General features: G+C 30.7%; 2 protein-coding genes across 6 annotated transcripts in view; one reads left to right on the plus strand and one right to left on the minus strand.

Annotated features, from left to right (window-relative positions):
- LOC118186604 (uncharacterized) overlaps nucleotides 1-20,642 on the plus strand; it is a 66,588-nt gene that overhangs the window by 39,456 nt on the left and 6,490 nt on the right. For 2 of the 3 annotated variants that reach the window (XM_085817563.1, XM_085817561.1), the window contains exons 6-9: nucleotides 138-207; nucleotides 2,999-3,035; nucleotides 3,119-3,182; nucleotides 10,692-10,879. In XM_085817563.1, coding sequence (XP_085673689.1) covers nucleotides 138-207; nucleotides 2,999-3,035; nucleotides 3,119-3,182; nucleotides 10,692-10,853 — 333 coding nt within the window. In that variant the 3' untranslated portion in view covers nucleotides 10,854-10,879. Of the gene's footprint in view, nucleotides 1-137; nucleotides 208-2,998; nucleotides 3,036-3,118; nucleotides 3,183-10,691; nucleotides 10,880-12,316; nucleotides 12,754-20,642 lie in introns of those variants that run through there. The other variant, XM_085817562.1, reaches the window with a different exon arrangement.
- Nucleotides 10,949-20,642, minus strand: part of trx (histone lysine N-methyltransferase trithorax) — a 215,579-nt gene continuing 205,885 nt past the window's right edge. For 2 of the 3 annotated variants that reach the window (XM_085817559.1, XM_085817560.1), the window contains one exon: nucleotides 10,949-11,161. The gene's annotated coding sequence lies outside the window, so the exon portion shown is untranslated. Of the gene's footprint in view, nucleotides 11,162-19,942; nucleotides 20,119-20,642 lie in introns of all 3 variants that reach the window. The other variant, XR_015041387.1, reaches the window with a different exon arrangement.

Below are 20,642 nucleotides of genomic sequence, written 5' to 3' on the forward strand. Positions count from 1 at the left end.
ATCCATCTTAAATATGCATACAAATTTCTTTATCTTGGTGTTTAAATCTGGAATGAATATTTATTAAAATGCTTTTGTTGTTTCAATTATTTAATTGAATTCAATAATAATCTTTTTGATGCTTATTTTAATTATAGTTCCCAGGCATAGCAGCCTACTGTGTAAGCAAAGCAGCTGTTGACCAGTTAACAAAGTGTACTGCTTTAGGTAATTATATATGTATATTAACCTCCAAGTGGCCAGATGGTTTAACTGCAGAACCTAAACTTGACTAAAAGACATTGAGTAAATAGTATTTTCTGGATCATAATTCCAATGTTGAATTAAACTTTGATTAATGTATATTGTTTATGTATTTACATATTATCCCATTGGGCATGAAAGTTGGCTATTAATTGAACTATGAAAGTGGTAGAGATCTCACAAAAGTTGTGCCAGTCCTTCCTGCCAAATTCTGAATCACATTCCTGTTTGCAACTCTTCTGTCAGTCTCTGCACAATCCACCAGTGCTGCAGAAGTATTCAACTTGCTTCATTTTTATGCTTTGAGAAAAGGCTATCGTCAATTCCTCTGATTTTACTGGAATCTGTGCTTAGAATGAATGCTCTGTTTAGACTGCTAGAAACTTCCTGCAGGTGATTGACCCAATCTATCTCTTTTGTCAGCCATTTCCAGTCTTCTTTATTCAACTGGTGTTGATTTTTTTTTAACCAGATGTAAATGAACAGGAGAGCAGTCACAAATGTGATTTCACAGTCATTGCTTTCAAAATGCAACAAAAGTACAGTAATAACAGTTATTTTATATCCTTGTTTATAAAAACGAAAAGTGACTTATGGAGAGTCAGTTGGGCTTATATCAAATGAAAGTGCAGTTGATATGAGTGTTTTGTGACATCACACTTATACATAGTTGGTGCTCAGTTGTATTGTTTGGTGATAGTTTCATGGTGGGCAGGATAATATATAAGTATGCATATTTCCTATTTTTAGATAAGTGTAGTGACTTTAATTTAAACTGAAAGATTATAATGTTACAGATTTTTAAGAATTCTCTCTCTATATATATATATCTTATATGTATGTATAAGGACTGATTGAAAAGTTTTAAATACTATCTATATTTTCCCCAGTATTAGACCCTGCATTTCCCTACTGCCTTTTTTAAAAATGATATACTACTACCATGTCTGAACTACAGATGTACAACTGTGGCTTTCAGTCACAGCAGGTGAACACATCTAATATGTTTTGTTTTGGTTGTATGAAAGTACAGCAGAAGATGATACTTTATGTTAAATTTGGGAAGAGTGGTAATGAAACTCTTCCCAATAATCTGAAATTTGAAATATTACAATATGCATAGTGGTATGAAATACTTAAATGTCCTTCAGTATTTCATTGGTGAAAGCACTTCAAAGATTGTAACATGTAAATGATTAACAGAGCATTTTCTGGCAGGAAATTCACAATAGTTGTAGATGTCGACTTTGCAACCCATGAACAGTGAATTCTGATTTTTATTTAATTATCTTGAAAATCAATTTGTGTGGCATCAGTGAAGTAGTAAATACTGAATTTGATCTAGAAATATTAATTTTTGCCTTATAACAATGCCTGGCAGCATAAGCATGCATTTCATGTAGTGCAAAATAATTTCTGTAAATGTAATTTAATGTGAAAGCTTTGACAAAAAGAAAAAAATATAGAGCAGATAGAATCATCTAAGTAGGAACTAAAAGAAAAAATTCAAGTCTTAGAACTTTTCAATCAGCTTATGCAGAGCGTGGTCACATACTTTTGCGATTTTGCAAAGATTTATATATAAACAAACCTTAGAATTTTATTTTCTAATATGTTCAGTCTGATAGCCCTTTTGTTGAACTATCATATTACATCTTGATTTCCAAGACAAAAGCCCTTTTCTTAAAACATCAAGGTTGATTTTATTCCATTCCTCCTTCACAATTTTCCAGAGTCTATCCAATATGTTATATTGTTCCACTTATAAAGAGCTTGTTTTAAAAGTCCAAATGCACAGTAATCCATAGGGGACACATCAGGGTACTTGAGTGGGATACATTTAAAGGGAACAGCTTGAATTTCAGTTTCATTTCTCATTTTTCCAAAAAATAGAGCAGCAGATTTAGATGTATAACTTAAAGCCTTATCCTGATTGAATTTAATATAATGAAGTTTTTTTTTTTTTTTTTTTTTTTTTTTTTTTTTTTGATAAAGAGATGGAATTTTTTCTTTAAAAATAGGTGTTAAAACATATTTATGATAGTAATCCAAATTAATTTAGACATTTTTTTTCCTTTCCTTATTTTAAGTTTTCCGTTATAAGAGAATCCAGTAATAACCATAAAACCTTTAGCAAAACTTTCCATGTTTTTTCTAAACCAACATATTAAGTCTTTTTCTCCTCTTTTTCTATTGCAATCAGATAAGTATATCCAAGCCTTATCAATTGTAACGATATATTTCCATTTTTCACCTGCCAAATACCTTTAAAACATGAGATGTGACTTAATGTTTAATAAGAGCTGTACGTACCTTTGTTGGGTATGCATTTTTTACCTTTTTCCCAGACAGATGTAAACCTTTCATATTAATTATGTCACTCATTTTACATGAAAAATATTAAACCATGCTTTTCATATCTTTTTTTAATAATTGAATTTCTCTTCAGACAGTGCAAAAATATAGCCTTCAATCCCTTTCTTATTTTTCAATGACATGCTAAAGAAAAGAATATTTTTAGAGACAGATGATTTATATATTAAAATACTTTTATTATGAATGAAAAAAGATAATTTTTATATGTTTATTAGGCATTTAGTATCCTGCTTTTCAGATGAAATAACAAGTAAAGCTTTTTTTTTTTTTTTTTTTTTGAGATTTTTTATTTGTGTTTCACTTTTTTTTTTTTTTTTTTTTTTTGTAAAAGGTTATTTGTTATGATGCTCACTAATTTTTACATTTATTTTCTTTTCAGAATTAGCATCTTTTGGTGTGAGAGTTAATTCTGTGAAGTGAGCTTATTTTGATTAATTTGAAATTTAACATGAATTCTAAAATTCATGTATTAGCCAAACTTATGCTCATATCTTTTTAGTCCTGGAGTAATAATAACTGAAATCCATAAAAGAGGTGGTATGTCAGAAGAGGAATATGAAAAGGTATGTGTCTTCATAACTGAAAAAAAATCTTTCTTTCTTTTTTTTTTTTTTTTTTTGGAAGATTATTTTAAATGAATGAATTACCAAAACTTATGCAGTTTTTGCTATGAATGTATAGTTTGAATAAATAAAATATTTACATAATTAATGATATTTAGTGCATAATTTTCCAGTAGTGTTCGTATTAATTAACCATTTAGTGCACAAAATTGTAAATCCCATAATTTCTGAAATATTAAATTGGAATTTTGATACCATAACTGAATAAACTTGCAGACTTCAAAATTTATTCTACAGTCCCAAAAGTCCATTAACATTTGAAAAATCAATAATTTACAGAATAATATAGGTAGAGAGGTAAAAATTGACACACATGCTTGAAATGACATGAGGTTTTATTGGAGGAAGAAAGAAAAAAATCAAGAAAAATACAAAAAAAAAAGGCCAACATATGGTGCTGGGTAGCAAAATGCTAGTGACATCGCATGAGTATCATGTGTAAAATGAGCTGTAGTGAGAGAGGGAATCAGTCCCTTCATGACTTTGTCACTTTTCTATCCTCACCTCCAGGTGTTGGTCACAGTAGGATATGGATTTATCACATCAGTCGTGATCGGACCATTTTTCTTCGAGGAAATGTGTGGTTCTACTATTCCGACTGTCAGTGTGATGGGTGCAAGGCACGCTGATTTGTTACAGAATGGCATCATCTCTAGTCTGGCTGATAAACACCTGTTGGAAGATATGATTTTTATGCAGGATTGCAGTCTACCCCATATTGCTACACGTGTGAAAGATCTCTTACACACATTATTTGGTGAGGATCTCATGCTGAGCCGCCACTTCTGTCATGCTTGCCAACTTAGGCCCCCAAATCTCAATTCATGTGATTATTGGTTGTGGGGTTACTTGAAATCACAAGTCTACTGTGATTGTCTGACCTCATTAGGGATGCTAATAGACAAAATCCAAAGGAAATTTCTCATCATACCTATGGATATGCTGTATAGTGCTCTTCACAACATTGTCCCTTCACTACAGGTATTGTTGATGAATGACAGCCAACATGCTGAACGTTTGTTATGAAGAACATAGTCTTTGTTAAAAATCAGTTATTGCTTTTGTTATCATATGAAGCACCATTTGTTGGCCCATGACATTTCAAGCATGTGTATCAGTTTTTACCATTATAGCTATATTATTCAGTGAATTACTGAATTTTCAAACATTAATGGACTTTTGGGTCACCCTGTACTTTGCCATAGGTGTAGTACTATTTTTTTGTATTTTCAGTTGCAAATTAAAGACTATTAATGAGCTTCCTCTAAAAGTACTACTTCTAGTTGTTGAGTTTTACCCCAAATCTAATCTCAACTGTTTCTATGAATGTAGAAAACTTAAATACAGAAAATAGAAATTCTAGAAGTTTCTTATAAGAATTATCGTGGATGAAAAAATCATCACACTCAAATATACAGACAAATATCAGTATAAAAATGGTAAAACATATTATGGGGATCCTAATTTTGTGTGTACTGAAAAAACATTACCTTTCTTACCTATCTATATAGGTTGGTGGGAGGTAATTATGTAATGATTTTATTGAAGTCGGCTAATTCAATAGGTTTTGCTAGCAATTAATAAGAGACTAGTGTTTACTGTTTTTAAATCGCTTAGTTTGTTCATCATAAATTGTGCTTTTTTTCACAATGCGGGGAACCATATTTACATACATAGATTTAATAGATTATTTGTATCAGCAACTAGCTAGTACTCGATAATATAGATGAACTACTTTTTTTTTTGGCTTTTAAATAAAGAGAAATTAAATATTTACATTTTGCTGAATGGCAACACACTGAAAAATAAAAATATTTATTTTAGGCATCAGCAAAATATATTCTTTTCAATTGCTGAGTTTGTTGATTAAATTTGGAAGACATTAGTGAGTGGCATAATATTGTTTTTACACAGCTGAGTTTCTTCATCAAAAATTCATTAAATTTGTACAAAATATGAAATAAATAAAGGTAAAAAATTCAGGTGGAGGAATAAACATATTCAAATTTTGGTGGCTGTATGTGTTGCCATTTTCCCACAATGTGAGGAACATACAGAATCTTTATTAGCTGGAGGTTATATTGGCCGTATAATCCTTTTCGGTCCTAATGGGCACATACGTCCCAGAGATTCGATTTCATTCCCTATTTGGTAAATAAAACCCACTTTTAAATGGGTTTTTATGTTTCCAGTAAATTTAAAATTAAAACATTCCTTCTAAAATTTCTAGGAATTGGGGAATAAACATATGACTAAAGAAATCTGGCCTATTTGCCAAATCTGTCAGGTTGCACTTTGTAAAGACTGCTTTATGCCATATCATATTTAACTGTACTGTAAGAATAAAATATTTGGTATATTTAATTTATTTACATGCAGTATAAGGTTGTTATCACAATATCCTAGATGACAAATGGTCCTAGTTGACAATACGATTAGGACATATTGTCCCAGGAGAGTTCTAGAAACGGGAAAGTTAAAAACTTTAAGCCCATATTACACTTCTTTCTATGCCAACATTAAATAAAACTTCATTACCTAGTTAAATTTTAATCATGCAAAAGTCGGGTCGAAAGGGTTAAACCTATGTTTCATCTCGTTATATAATAGGTAATTTATTTTTTTTATCATATTTTATACATGAGAAACAGAGTACTCATATTTTTAGTATGTTGATGTAAAGAATAATCTTTATAAAACATTAATGACACAGGGTTCGTACGGTCCTTAAATTTTTCAAAAATGATTTTTGGTCCTTAAAAGTCCTTAATTTTGGTCAAAATGAATAAACGGTCCTTAATTTTGCTCATTTGACATTTCTTATCATTTCTAATGATTGGCATACGATAAAAAAACAATTAGCTACCCTAGGACAAAAGTATCGGGTGTCTGATTGCCTATTTACCCAATCTTTCGAAACAGGTGTTATCCATAAATTTAGGCAGATTGTGACGAAAGTTCTTTAAGAGGCGAAAGTGATGATGAAGGTGCTCGAGGAATAAAAAAAGGGGGATATTCTGAAAATATTTGCCAAAATTAGAACAATCCCAAGCTGGAAAGCCACAACCTCTCCGACGTCAATAGGAACGAGATGCCTGGAAAGTGCATTTTCAATAAACTGTGGCTTCATCAAGCTGACTACAAAGACTGGATATTGATGGATGACAATCCTTATAAAGCTAAATGTGGTCTTTGAAACAAATTGAAATTTCTAGAATGGGAGAGTCAGCACTGAAAATTCACATGAAAGCTAAGTTTCGTTTTATCATTTGAATTTGTTTTTACACGGTTTTGCTTACCTTAATTTCTGTGTTTGTTTGAATTAAGCCATAAATTAATTTTTGATCACCTTCTACGGAGTTTATTCTCTTTTGCACATATATGCATGGGATATCGGGATTATGAGTTTATTTTTTATTTCTGCAGAGGGTCTGTTATCGATTTCGCGGGAAATCTGTTGGCTCCATTTCGATTTTAGGTTGCCAAGGGCAAATTCGGTAACACTAGCCGGAAAAAAGTGAAGTTCGGAAATACGTTTTGAAGCTTCAATAGACAATTAGGAATTTGGTTTAATCCTATGCACAAGGTATCCGTTGCATAAGGGATTTGGCTACTTTATGATGAGCAGTAAACAGGACATATACGGTGAGTAGTTAAAACGGGTCATTTTGGTGTTGGCGATAATTTTCAAAATTGCACCGTAAACTAGAATTTTACCAAGCATTTTTATAAAAGGAATACTGCTTTCAGAAGAATGTTATTGAATTTTGATATCGCATATCGTTATCCAAATAGTTGGTCGATATAAAATTTCATTGTGATAATGATTGAAATTATCTTTTATTATTAAGCTAATTTCACCTATTTATAACTAGAAATTAAAATAAAAGCTAAATCCTGAATAAAAAGTCAGTGTTGAAATGATAAGGAAAAAATAAAAGAAACGGAAGATTAATAAGTGAAAAGAAAATGACCTATAAGCGGACTGGTTGCTACACGGAGAAAACATGTTCATGATATTGCCAATATAGCATTCGTATGGCAATTTTAGCGATGTAACAGAATCTCTGCAGGAATGCTTGCCTAGAATATTTTGCAATGTCGCAATTTTTTATCAATATAGTACATTTTTTAAGTGTTAAAATATAATGCGTAAGAAAAATTCATACATTTTTGTTTAACAATAAAACCAGTTATTGCAGAAATTTTATCTTTGCTCCATCGATAGACAAAGAAATGTTTTAATTAAAATTTTCTGCTGTGAAGTTCTGCTTTTACCGATGGTTGCAAAATGTCCCAGCAGTTGAAAGAGCCATTGAAATATGAGATGACTTGCTACTATACATTAAAAAAGTTGAAATAGGGCAGTTTAAAAAAAAATATTTAAATCCTTCTCAAATATTTTGGAGGCAACTAAGGATAAAACATTTCTTATAAAATTAATTTTTTTTTCTCTCTCTGTCGAAAATATTATTCCCTTTCCTTGAATATTATCAAAGTGATAAACCACTTATTCCCTTTTTTTGCTGAAGATATCTTAAAACTTGTAAATGATTACTTTTAGCACTTTAAAATTTTGAAACTAGAATATTCAAAAATAACTAAAGCAGAAAATCTTTATAAATTTAATTTTAATAATCCAAATTGTTATAATGATAAAAGTAAAGTTTATTTGGGATTCATTGCTGAGCAGTTAATGAAATGATAAATGCCGCAAGAAGGACATTTCACGATCTGCAAGTTTTGCATTGAAACAATAAGGTCAACAATGTATCTTAACAATGGTACAGCACTTAATGGCTAAATGTCCAATAAATTATTCTCTTATTTGAAATGCATCTTGTATAGACCCACAGTTGATGGCTAAAAGCCCAAAACAAAATGAAAATAGTTCTAACGGTATTAATGTGGAATAAACATGTTTTACAAGATAATTCTGATGAAATTCTGCTACAGTTTGGAGAGATTCTAGACAAAGTAGTTAAGACAAATTTACATGAATTTTTTACTTTGGATCCTCAAAATCTTTCTCTTGACACATTTCTCACTTCTTATTTTCATGATTTTCACTATTCAAAAAAGTAAGGAAAATAGTGAAAATGATTCTTATCTTGTTACATGGACCTCTGTGGAAAGGGTCTGCTCTGTAAATAAAGCAATTGAAATTGAAAATTTAAGTGATTCATCATACATTTTTCAACGCACAGTATTTGATTACATAAAATTATCTGGAGGTATTCTTAATATCAAAATTAATAAAGAAATGAGATCAGCAGCAGCTTCGATAGATGCTTTTAGCAGATGAAGTCGAGACCAGCAGGAACATTGATTTGTTTATTAAAGCAAATGAACTTATAAGAATAGTTAAAGAAAAGGAAATAGACATAAATAAATTAGATGTTAAAATATCTGAAAAAATTTCAGATTTAAAAACAGCATAAATGTTTTGTATCTTTTATTGTATAGTTCATTATTCTAGTATCTTTCAAAAAACCAAAGAAATAAATTGTATATTTACAAATCTGTTATTTTAATTTGCAAAATATTCTTACATTGCAATTATAATAGTAGTTGACTGTGTTTAAATAAATATTAAAAAAAAAAAAAAAAATCTGAAATATTTCAGATTTTAAATTACGTCCAAAGGGGCGTTTTTTAACATTTTGTGTGTTACCTTTCTTTATTAAATATCATGTTCCTCGCACTTAAACCATAAGATCCAGTGCAACAGCAATATCGCAAAATAGTTTTAAAACGAGCATATCTTTAGAATTTCCGATACAGAGACTCACGCGCTGGAGATAAAAATGTTTTTTCTGCACAACGTTGCCATTGCTCGCTTTGAAATCCTTGAGTTTGTTAATCAAAAATTCGTCAAAGCTTTAAAAAATAGGAAATCGATCATAAAACAAATTTCAAATTTGGTCTTCCACATGCTCATATTCGTTGGAGGATTACGTTATTCAAAATTCGATGACTCTATGTACCGTTATTTTATGACAATGTGAGAAATATACATACATTTACGCAGATTTTCATTATTTAATTTCTTCAAATATAATGCAGGACTCTAACATTTTATGGCAACAGTTTGAAAAGTGAACCGACATTTATCCGTCCGACGCAAAATGCCAAAACGAAACTAATAGTCCTTCGGGATTCAAATGCCTTTGGACTAATAAGTTAAATAATAATCATGTAAATCTCTAAAATATCTGCGGCTGTTATTAGTGTAAAATACACTTATACATGGTTTTCAAGAAATTATGTTCTTAATTTAATGTTATCTACTTCATAACTTGTAGGGAGTTAGTTTAATTTTCAAAATTGTTTTATGTTAAGTATTAAATTGAATTTAATAATAGTGCATAATACACACTTTTGTTAGTTTCTTAAATGGATAATTGCCTTTTTTTTTTTTTTTTTAAAGTTTTTAATTTTCATATAAGGAAATGTGATGTGTACGAACCCTGTGACAGTAGTAAATGCCGACTATTAAAATTGAAGAAATTTGTTTCCGTCACAAGATAAACATATAATATTCAAGTCAGGATAATTACAAGTTTCTTCTGTTCGATACTTATTACAGAGTTTATTTTTATTAACATGAAAGTATTGCTGAGAAATAGTTTTCTTTACTGAATTACAAATATGCATTAGAAACGAATACCTTGGTTACAGAATGTGACACTGTCAATATCAATAAAATCACAATGAAAAACTATTGTTATGATTTTGTATTAATTTAGTTTGCTATTTTTAATAGAATTGGTATTAAAATTATTTTATATTCCCATGCAATGCAGTATGAGACTTATTTGAAGAAAAAGCTACGTTGGAAAAATTAAATACAGGAGCATGCACATCTAACATTTTAATAGAAGATATCTCGTAATTGTACTTTTTTAACATCCAAAAAAATCGAGAAAATACGAGAGTCGTGCAGGTTTAAAAAGCTTATAAAAGCTAGAGGAAAACATCTAAATTCAGTTGTTTACTTATTGCTATTGATGATTATAGCGAATTTGGGGTGAAATCGGATTACCTTTCCCTATTTTGGATTAAGTTCTGTTGAACGTTTTAGTAGTTTAAAAGAAAACTACTGTGAGATGTTGTACAAATATATCTGAAGAAATTTTAATATTTTGTATTTATTCTTGGGATAAGAATAAATTTTATTCACTTTTCATCGGACTTGTGCATTCAATTTATTAAACCCAACGCATGCAACGCTATTATAAAAACAAACAATTCTGAATCCCTTTTTTATTCATTATTCTCCATACTATTTATTTGTTTTCTGCACTGATGAGCCAGAATATTATTAACTTAACCGCAACTAGTTTTTTGTTGTGTTTTTTTGTGCTTACAATGAATAGAATGTGCAGATATTCTGCAAGCAGAAATACTAAAATAAAAGTGAGTTTGACATATTGCATAAAATTTCAGTTTTTAGAACACTGCAAAGAGACACATGCTTTGGGGAGACCTGGCACTGTAGATGAAGTAGCTCAAGCAATAATCTTTTTAGCTGATGAAGACAAATCATCTTTCATAACTGGTGTTAATCTGCCTATAGATGGAGGCCGTGGTGTCATGTGCCCACGATAGCTCCTTTTCTAGCATGAAGAATAAAGGTGAATATCCTATTTCTAAATTAAAGCAGCTTAAAATATTATTTAACGAGTCTAATTAATGCACCCAAAACAAATATAAAATTCATTTTTATTAACATTTTTCATAAAAAGTATATCTTTACAGTATTTATATTTACAGTAATTTATTTATAAGTACATTCTGAAGCTGCTAAATGTCATCTACAAGGAACAGCATCTTGAAACATTTAAAAATATAATAAATGTAAAATGCTTTGTAAAAATTATCACAGAATGTTTTACTGTCCTCTCAGCAGAAAATATCTGAAAATATAAAACAGATCATTGTCAAAATAATTAATTTTTGAATTGACTATAAAAAATTAAGGAACACACAAAAGCACAGAAATTATAACTAATATGAACATATGGTAAAACATTCAAAGAGGTATTAAAACATTAAATACTAATTTGCACAGATGCAGACAAACAAAACATTTTTCAGTTCATTAAAAAGTAAGTGAAATAATAAAAAGTAGCTACCGTAATTTCGCGCGTATAGTCCGCGGACTATCTGTGTTTAAAATGCTAATTTTTGAAGCTGCAGACTATCCACCAGTGTGGATAATACGCTGGTTGTTCATGGTTAAAATCGTTGAAATTTAAAAAACATGCTGTCGTGAACTGTCGATGATCAAATGTAAAAAAAGCAAGAGATTCCAAGAAAAATTTGTATATATCGTATCGATAGTAAACCATAGAGCATAGTGCAGAACGAATGAGTAGTAGCAAGTAGAGCTCCTAAAATCCAGGCTGGGCGCATCAAGCGATGCCGGGATATGAGCACTCACTTAGCGCAACCAGAGTATTGTATCCCAGTATCCTTCGTACTGCTTTAGCGCAACTGCCGGGAGGGGGAAAAGTAGTTGATGCGTCAACTCGGTTTTTAGGAGCCTTAGTAGCAAGTACCTGAAGTACGAAAAAAAAAAGCGTGATTCGTTTACTTATAGCGTGGTTTGGCAACACCAAGTGAGTGGGGTCGAAGGTCATATTTCATTACCACTTATCAGGAGGATAGCACGTTGCACAGTATTTTGTTTTCGTATTTTGTCTTTCATCTTCGATAACGTTGATGAAACGTTGCCTTTTTTTCTATTTATACTTAGTTCTTTGTTTCTAAAATACATTAATATTGCCGTATTAAAAAAATGTAATTTCAGTCCACGGACCATCCGGTGGTGCGGACTATCTGACGATTTTTGAAATTTTTTTTATATAAAATCGTAACTGCGGACTATACGTGCGAAATTATGGTAATTAATTAATTTCACTTCATCCACTTTATTATGCACAATCTCATAAATTGCTATGCTTTTTTATAATCACTCAGCTGCTTGTTGTTCAGATTGGTCAGGAAGTCATATTGTCTCCCATGCCTTTTGTACAGAAGTATATTTCTTATCTGTATTTTCATTTCAGCTGAAAGATTTTTGGTGCTGTAGCAACTAATCCGGCAGATTAAATGAATGGCCTACAGGAAGCCGTGATTTCATGTCATAAAAATTACCTTTTAAGCATTATTAAGAAACAGTTATACCAGAAAGGTTACTAGAATATTGATGAATTGTTAGGCAGGTATACATAAAAATTATAAAGTATACTATACTTTGTAAAATTACATGGTGCTGCATTATTCTGATATAAGAAAATTATGATGTTAACATAGATATACAGTCAAAAGTCGTTAATCCGGACTCATTGGGACTTCGGCGATTCCGGATTATAGATCATCAGTTTAAATCTGGTAAGATGGCATGCAGAAATTATAAAATTAAAAATATGAAACCATAATTTATGAAATAAAGAACAATTATGATCTAAAGGGTATCAAAATTTAAAAAAAAAAAAAAAAAGAAGCTTAATATTTATTTGTTTACTTTATTAAACATTTCTTTCAATGTAAGTTGTTTAAGTTGATTCGTTTTTTATGTGATAATACTTTCTCTTTAATTCTATAAACAGACATAATTTCTTGTTCAGTTACAAAGTTCCGCTGTTCAAGTCCTATAATTGCTGTGTCGAGAATACCGATTAATTTGTGAATCGAAATTTTTTCGTTTTCAATAAACACTAATAAATTCTGTGTCACTTTCTTCGCTATCGGAAGCGAATTATAATGACGAGGAATTTGATTTAAATCATATCAAAGACGGAGTACATCAAGATGAAATACTACAATTTAGTAAGGAATTATAAGCCAAATAAAATAAAAACATCTGCCCTGAAGATAAGGATAGTGCTGACAGATCAACTTCCAGTTCACTGCGCGCCGCAACGTTCCCCCTCCCCCCTCACACACGCAGAGCAGCGTGAAATTGATAAACAGATTTCGGAATGGTTAGATAAACAAAGGATATGCCTTTATCCATTTTTTGCAGCAATTCCACTTTTTTTTAATGGACTTCGAAACATACTTTCGCTTTGTAGAGTTTTTACATATTAGTAAATATATATCAGAAATTCTATTTGACATAATCGAAAGTTCAAGCTTACTTTTATAAAATTGCTCTAACAGTCTGCAAAAAATAATAATCCGGATCCAATTCGAAGATTAAGGAACAACGCAATCTGCAACATTAACTGAATTAGATAATTTTAGCTTAGCTTATACCGTCCGTTATACATTAAACGCGCATTCGTAAACGTATTTTGCGCATGCGCACATGCATATTCGCAGCCGTAAAGGTCTTATGCGCATGCGCAGAAAGTTTGTAGCTTTGAGGTCCGGATTATAGATCATTCTGGATTATGGGTGTCCGAATTAACGACTTTTGACTGTATAAGGATGTTTAAACATAAGCTAACAACCAAGGTGATATATAGAAGTTAGGAATTTGAAGAGGGTAATAAGACTCTTGGATCATTTTGTTAATTCTATCACATTTATTAATTGTAGCATTTTTTTAAAAAATAATCTTTTTATCTTACAAAAAATATTATTACTTTGATATTAATTTAAAGAAATAAATTCATTTTCCGTTTGAAGACGACAGAACATAGAAGTGTGTATTGTCTCTTTGAAGAAGTTGCAATTAATTTTCTTCCTTCAAAATTTCTATAAAAAAGGTATTCAATAACTAGAAAGTTTAATTTTATTCGAATACTTTACCATGGAATACCCAACACAGAAATTCCCAAGTATGTATTAAAAAACAGCCCTTGAATCTTTGCAGAGACTTTCGATATACAGCCTCATGTGCTTTGCCGTAATTAAATAATGCAATCTAAATTCCACATACAGAAACAGTTACAATTTAGGTGAATTGATTAAAAAGAAAATTCTTTTGCATTCAAATTAGGTTCTCTTTTAATCATATTTTCACATAAACTGTTTGAAATCATCAATACTAAGGCTGTTCGCATATTTTTTAGACAATTTTTATTACATTTACAGAAAGATTTTACCTAAATTTTTTATGTTTGAATGCTCCATTTGATAACCCTACTACCTTTCTACACCATAATTTCCAAGACAATAAAGCCTTTTTTTAGTATCGGAAGTGGTATTTTATCCTATTCCTCTTGAACAATTTTCCAAAGACAGTTGTACATTGAAGTCTGGAAATTAGCTTTTTAAAAGTTCAAAAATGCAAAAATCCATGGATCAGGAGATTTAGTAGGGATATGAATGAAGGGTTATGGCCTTGATACCCATTTCTTGTTGCATTTTTTTCAATAAATTAACAGTGGATTTTGATGTGTAGCTATTTGCTTTGTCTTGATGCAGTTCTACTGATAGATGGCATTGTGGGTAAAGATAAGATATTCCATATTTGAATATAATGTATAAAATATGTTCCTGATAATATGTGGAGTTTTCTGCTCTCTCTTTAATTTTTATTTGTTGTTATATCAAAAACCAACAACAATCATAAATCCCTTTGAAAAACTTTTCTGTAGATTCTTTGAACCATGTTCTAAGATTTTTTTTTTCTTTGATAGTAATGATCTCTTTTTATTGCAGTCATTTAAATGTACCCAAGATTCATCTGTTGTGACAACAGTTTTCCATTTTTCTCTGAATAACTGTTTCTTACACAGAATTTTGCAGCGTGTTTTGCTTTTGGTGATATGTAATGAAAAAGACAATGCCATTACACTTTTTAGCCTTTTTAAGATTCAAATCAGCATTAATCACTATGTTTACAGTTGAAACCAAGCATTTTAATGATTATGCAACTATCTTTTAAATTCGAAGACTTTCTTTTAACATTAAAGTTCTTAACATTGCCACATTCGAAACATTCCGTTTTTCCCCCCTTGAATATACTTTTTGAACAATTTTTCTCCTTGAAGCCAAACTTTGACATTCTTTTCCTTCTGTATTGATAATATTATCTATTGCTGCTTTAGATACTGAAAAATCATGGCTTTTTATAGCATTTTTAACAAATATGAATAATTTTCTTCAAAACAGCACAAACATAGCCTTCCATCCATTGCTTCTTTAAAAGTGCCATTTTGCACAAAAGCGAAATTGTCAAATAGCAGACAATAATTTACAATTTCAAAAATATAGTTGCAGTTACAAAAAAAAAAATTTCCAAGCACGCAATTTTTTTCACAGCAAAGCAGTCTAAAAAATGTGTGAACAGCCTCTGTATAGTAGCAGGTGTGCCCACAAAGTAACCATACAATTTTTCATAAATAAGAAAAATGTTACTAACCTTCAGATAAATTTATCTGTCAAAATAATAACCAGAAGAGTCTATATAATTTTGACAATGTTTTTTTCAGGTCATCGAAACATTGTTTATAAACGCTGTTGGGACTAACCATTCGTAAAATATGCTTAATATTTGATTTAATATCTGAGACATTTTCGAATCTCTGACCTTTTGTGGCTTTGGAAAAAGGAAAAAATCAGCTCAGATATCAGCTTCGAAGCACAAATTGAGCATGAATGTTCTCCATTTTCATACTTTGAATTAAAATTAACCTACAACTTTTTTTGCTTACCCGAAGCACATCTAAAATTTCCAGAGTTCTTGTCTATCAGATTTTACTGAAGGATGAATTTTCTCCTCATTTATCCCAGTCTTTTAAGTTGACGGGTGCCATATCTTTGGTTCATCTTCAATGTGCTTGCGTCCATATTTAAAGTGGTTTTACCATTCATACACTTGTGTTTAAATCATCTTTCATGTTTCGGTAGCAGATTCACCTAATTTGTCACAAAATTTAATATTCGCATTATTCCATATCGAAACAGATTTTTTTTTTTTTTTTTTTTTGTTTGTGTATGTGCAATGTCTTCTCAGTAAATACAAATAACTTCAGCATTTTGATATGCAAATGAAAAAATAACTAAACTGGTTTTAACTCAGCATATATTTATATATACATTTCTTCTTCTTTTCACTTTCTTATTTTATTGTTCGGTCTTTCAATTTGTCCAGTTATGTTGTGGGTGTACCTTTTATATTTTTGTCAGAAGGAAAGGAATCAGAAAATTATTTTTGTTTATCACATTCATACTTTTTTTTATATACAGAGGATAATAAAAATTTTGAATTCTTAAAAATGCACAGCATTTTTAATAGAAATTCCAAAGTAGTTAAAAAGGGGGAAAAGAACAAAGAGAAATTGGAAACAAAATGAAAGCAGCTTTGAAAATGTCTGCTGGGCTCAAAATTATGTGTGACTGATCAAGATATTGAATACTTTATTACTATCTCAATTTATTTTGTTTGTGAAGTAGATTTGCACAGCCAGGACTAACTAAAATAAAGCATTCTAATTATCTCTGTAAAATTATCAGGTATCACAGAGCCTGGATGGCAATAAGTGGATCTCTGACTTAAAATTCATATTGCTGTGACCTTTTTTTTAAACAAAAAATCTTTTAGCTGTTGAGAAAGTCCTTGAAAGCATGGAACTTCTTTTCAGATTATAACAAAAAGATGGCTCCATCAGGCTTTATAAAGTAGATAACAGAATCAACAGAAATACATTAAATTCCTCCATAAATGGAAATTACCATCTTAATGCCAGTGGCAATTTCTTTTAAGTAAATTAGAGTTATTGGAAATGCAAATATTTTGCTCATCCAATTAAGAAGTAAAATATTTCCTCCTTATATTTTTTCTTATTGCATTCAAGACATTTTTTCAAATGGCTGGACGCTTACATTTTAATACTTTTACTGAGAATGGCCAACAGAGAATGTCTCATCACCGAGAATGCTGCCTAGGGTGCAGCAAAAGGGGCAGACAAAACTCTTGAGAAAAGGGAAGCTTCATCCCAATTTTGATGAAGAACATCAAATAGTATGGATTGAAGAGTCTCCCATCTCTCCTTCCCTTCCACTATACCTTTATGACTCTCCAGTAGATCAAGTACACCACAAAGAAAAACATATAAATACGTACATTTACAAACATTCATGCGTTCTCTGAGATTTGAACCCAGGCCCAAGACTATATCAGTTAGCTCCCATATCATCATGCCAACACAGTAACTACATTCAAGGAATTATTTTTTGATACATACTACAATAGCCAAATGGATTGGCAATCAAGTTTCTTGCCTGCGACAGCTGGCTTCAATTCTGGCAGATATCAGAAATAAAAAATATTTAGCCTTTTCCCAGCAACTAGGACAGATATATGTCCTTGCACGTTTACTAACTTAAATGTACCTCAAGAAATTTCAGTTAATTATAGAAATTTACTTTTTAATATGGAGTAGAAAGTAAGAACCTGTTGATTTATTTTTTCTGCACCTTCCTGTAAAAAAAAGCTGAATAAATGGCTCTAATACATAAAAAATTAGTCTGTGTAGCCCACAGGAAAAGGTTAAACTTTGCACTCTACTGATGATGCTGTAGTGACATTAACTTTTTGAAACCATTTGATCAAGCAGTCAGGGCAAAGAAAAACCAAGCAGAAATGTGTGCCATTTTCTAGTTTAGTAATAAATTTTCAATTTTTACAATGGATTAAAATTTCTTGAACATTATAGAGTACAACGTCCGAGATCCGGAGAACCATTATTCAGAATGATCTAAAATTCGGATCTCAAAACTGCCAACAACTTTTTTTAAATGCTTTAAGCATGAGCATTTGATTTCTTTCTCCCTGTAGATAAAACATGTGGATAGTCCCAATTCTTGATGACCCTTCAGCACTAAATAAATACCCCATTATTAAAGAAACAATAATTTAGCAAAAATTTGTGTGATCAGTAATTAGGCTCCTTAGCTGCGTATCTGCTTGGTATATATCTGAAACCCAAACATTCTACATAGAAACATCATTGATTTTATGTGTACTAATATTTTATATCCCTGATGCCAACCTGGTGAATCATTATTTATTATATTTTGCTTTCATCACTGCATGTTTATCAACACATGACAATTTGAATAATGATTCATGCAGCGATGCCCAACCAATTTTTTTTTTTTTTTTAAATATTAGTACAAAGAGTATGGTAACCTTTCATGTTGACAATATTACGCTTGGCAATGATTACGTATTTAAGTTAAACATGCTAAGAAATATTGAAGAGGAAAAATTTATCAAAACTTTCTTTCCATATGCTAAAAATAGATATTGTTAATAATACTCGTAGACCAAAAGATTACATTAAGGTACTATTTGTATTAAGAATAATTGATTGGTTTTTCACATAAACTTAGAATCGGCGACAGAGCTCGTATGGCTGCACCAAGTGACAGAATTTAGGGTAGGCATGATTTTGGAAATTTAGAGAAGCACCGAGCAATAAAATTAAAACATGAAAATATTTTTAGAATTTAGGAAAAGCACTGGGATCTAAAATTTAGGGGCAGAAAAAAATTAGAACTTAGGGAGGTGCTTGGTAGCCGAATTTAGGACCCGTAGAGACTGCATCAGGCAGTAAGATATCTAGCACCAGCCCTTGATAAACCTTAAGTGGGAATTTATTTATTCAGGATTCAGATATACCTTAAGCATGTGCAAGAATTAGACACAAGTACAATAAATAACTAAACCAATACAATCAGGCTTAATTGTCTCAGTGCGCGATAGAGGCAAGACAAAATTTAGCAAAACAACTTGTCTTTCATCACCCATCTCATGATACTTAGCCAATAATGTATAAGTGGATGTTATTAATCTAAGCTAAAATTATACTTTACTGATTTCAAGGAATTTCAGCCAATATATCAGTTTGCACTGTTTCTTAACTTTCTGATTTGATCCAGCTTAATTATTTTTTGCAGGCTGTTTTTATTACAGCAATTTGATGAAAATTAAAATTTCAACTTTCGATCATGTCAAAAAGAGTTTCTAATTCTGGAGCTGTAACCGGATCTACAAAGTGAAAGCATGCTTTGATGTCCATTAAACAAAAAGTGGAATTGCTGCAAAAAATGGGTAAAGGTATATCTGTCTCAAAATTATGCGAGTAGTATGACATTGGAAAGTCGACTGTATATAACATAAGAAAACAGAAAAAGGATCTTTATGAATTTTTTGTGGATGCCGACACCCTGCTCGCAACAAATAGGAGAATAATGATTTGTTACACTAAAAGTGAAGCTCGTGACAAAGTGATAATTGAATGGGTCAGACAGCATTACAGTGAGGGCATGCCATTGACGGGTCACATGCTAGATGCAAACTAAAATATTTCACTAAGAAACAAACTTAAAAACTGAGTACACATACTCGACAGTTTGGTTAACCAAATTTAAAAACCGCCATGATATAAAGAAATTAAGAATTTCAGGTTAAAATCTTTAGCTGATTTTGAAGCTGCTGAACTATTTGCAGATGAATGAAATCATTAATAGTTAAAAATAATCTCCAAATTTACAGTGCTGATGAAACTGGTCTTTTCTGGCAATATGTAATACAAAATAACTTGGCAACTTCTACAGCAGTTTTTTAAATTGTGGGTCGCCAATATTTTAGCAATTTTGATATTTCTTTAATTTACTCTAATAATTTTATAATTACCAAATATTTTTACATAATGTATCTGAAAATACACAGATCTAATAATAAATACATAAATGAAGTTTGAATGTTTAAATGGAAGGTAAAATGGACTTACCCAGGAAATAGGTATCAGACAAATGGGGGGGGGGAAGGAAAAAAAACTTATAGTTTTGCTGCTAACAAATGATAATCTATCACAACATATGAAAAATCCTTTATCATTCAAAAACATATCTGATTTCCTCTTGTGATTCTATTGGCTATTGCTTTGTACCTTCAAAAGTTTTAGAACTGTTGGAAGAAGAGATTTGTTCTTAAAAATAAAACACATATGCCATGTTCTTAGGATGTACCACAAAAATATAATAAAAATGAAAACAAATATGATTAAAATTCCACTTTTTCCTTTAAAAAAAAAAAAAAAAAAAAAAAAAAAGGATAATGTGATGTAAAAAAAAGTTTCTGGATATGTTAGACTATGAAACCTAAATGTTTTATAAATAAGTTAATTTTTACAACAAAGTACTTGAGGACTGTATGTTTTAACAGATACCTTTGTGGAAGATTTCTTAGGAAAACTATTTACATGACACATAAAGAAATGCCTTTTGCAACCAGTTTATTCATTCATCAAAAAGAAAATCAGAGATTAAGTACCAGTATCCAGTGGTCTTGCTCGTTTAATTATGGTGTTTGTGTTAGGGAATAATTCAATAGTATATTAATACACAGGAATGAAAAATTAAAGCATAATTGATACAAATGAACTAACTTCCATTGTTTAGAGAAACTAGAAACATTAAATTTGCAAAAAA

The sequence above is a fragment of the Stegodyphus dumicola genome, chromosome 5, assembly GCF_044657685.1.
Source record: "Stegodyphus dumicola isolate Sdum_Otavi_A_Nest chromosome 5, ASM4465768v1".
Lineage (NCBI taxonomy): Eukaryota > Metazoa > Arthropoda > Arachnida > Araneae > Eresidae > Stegodyphus > Stegodyphus dumicola.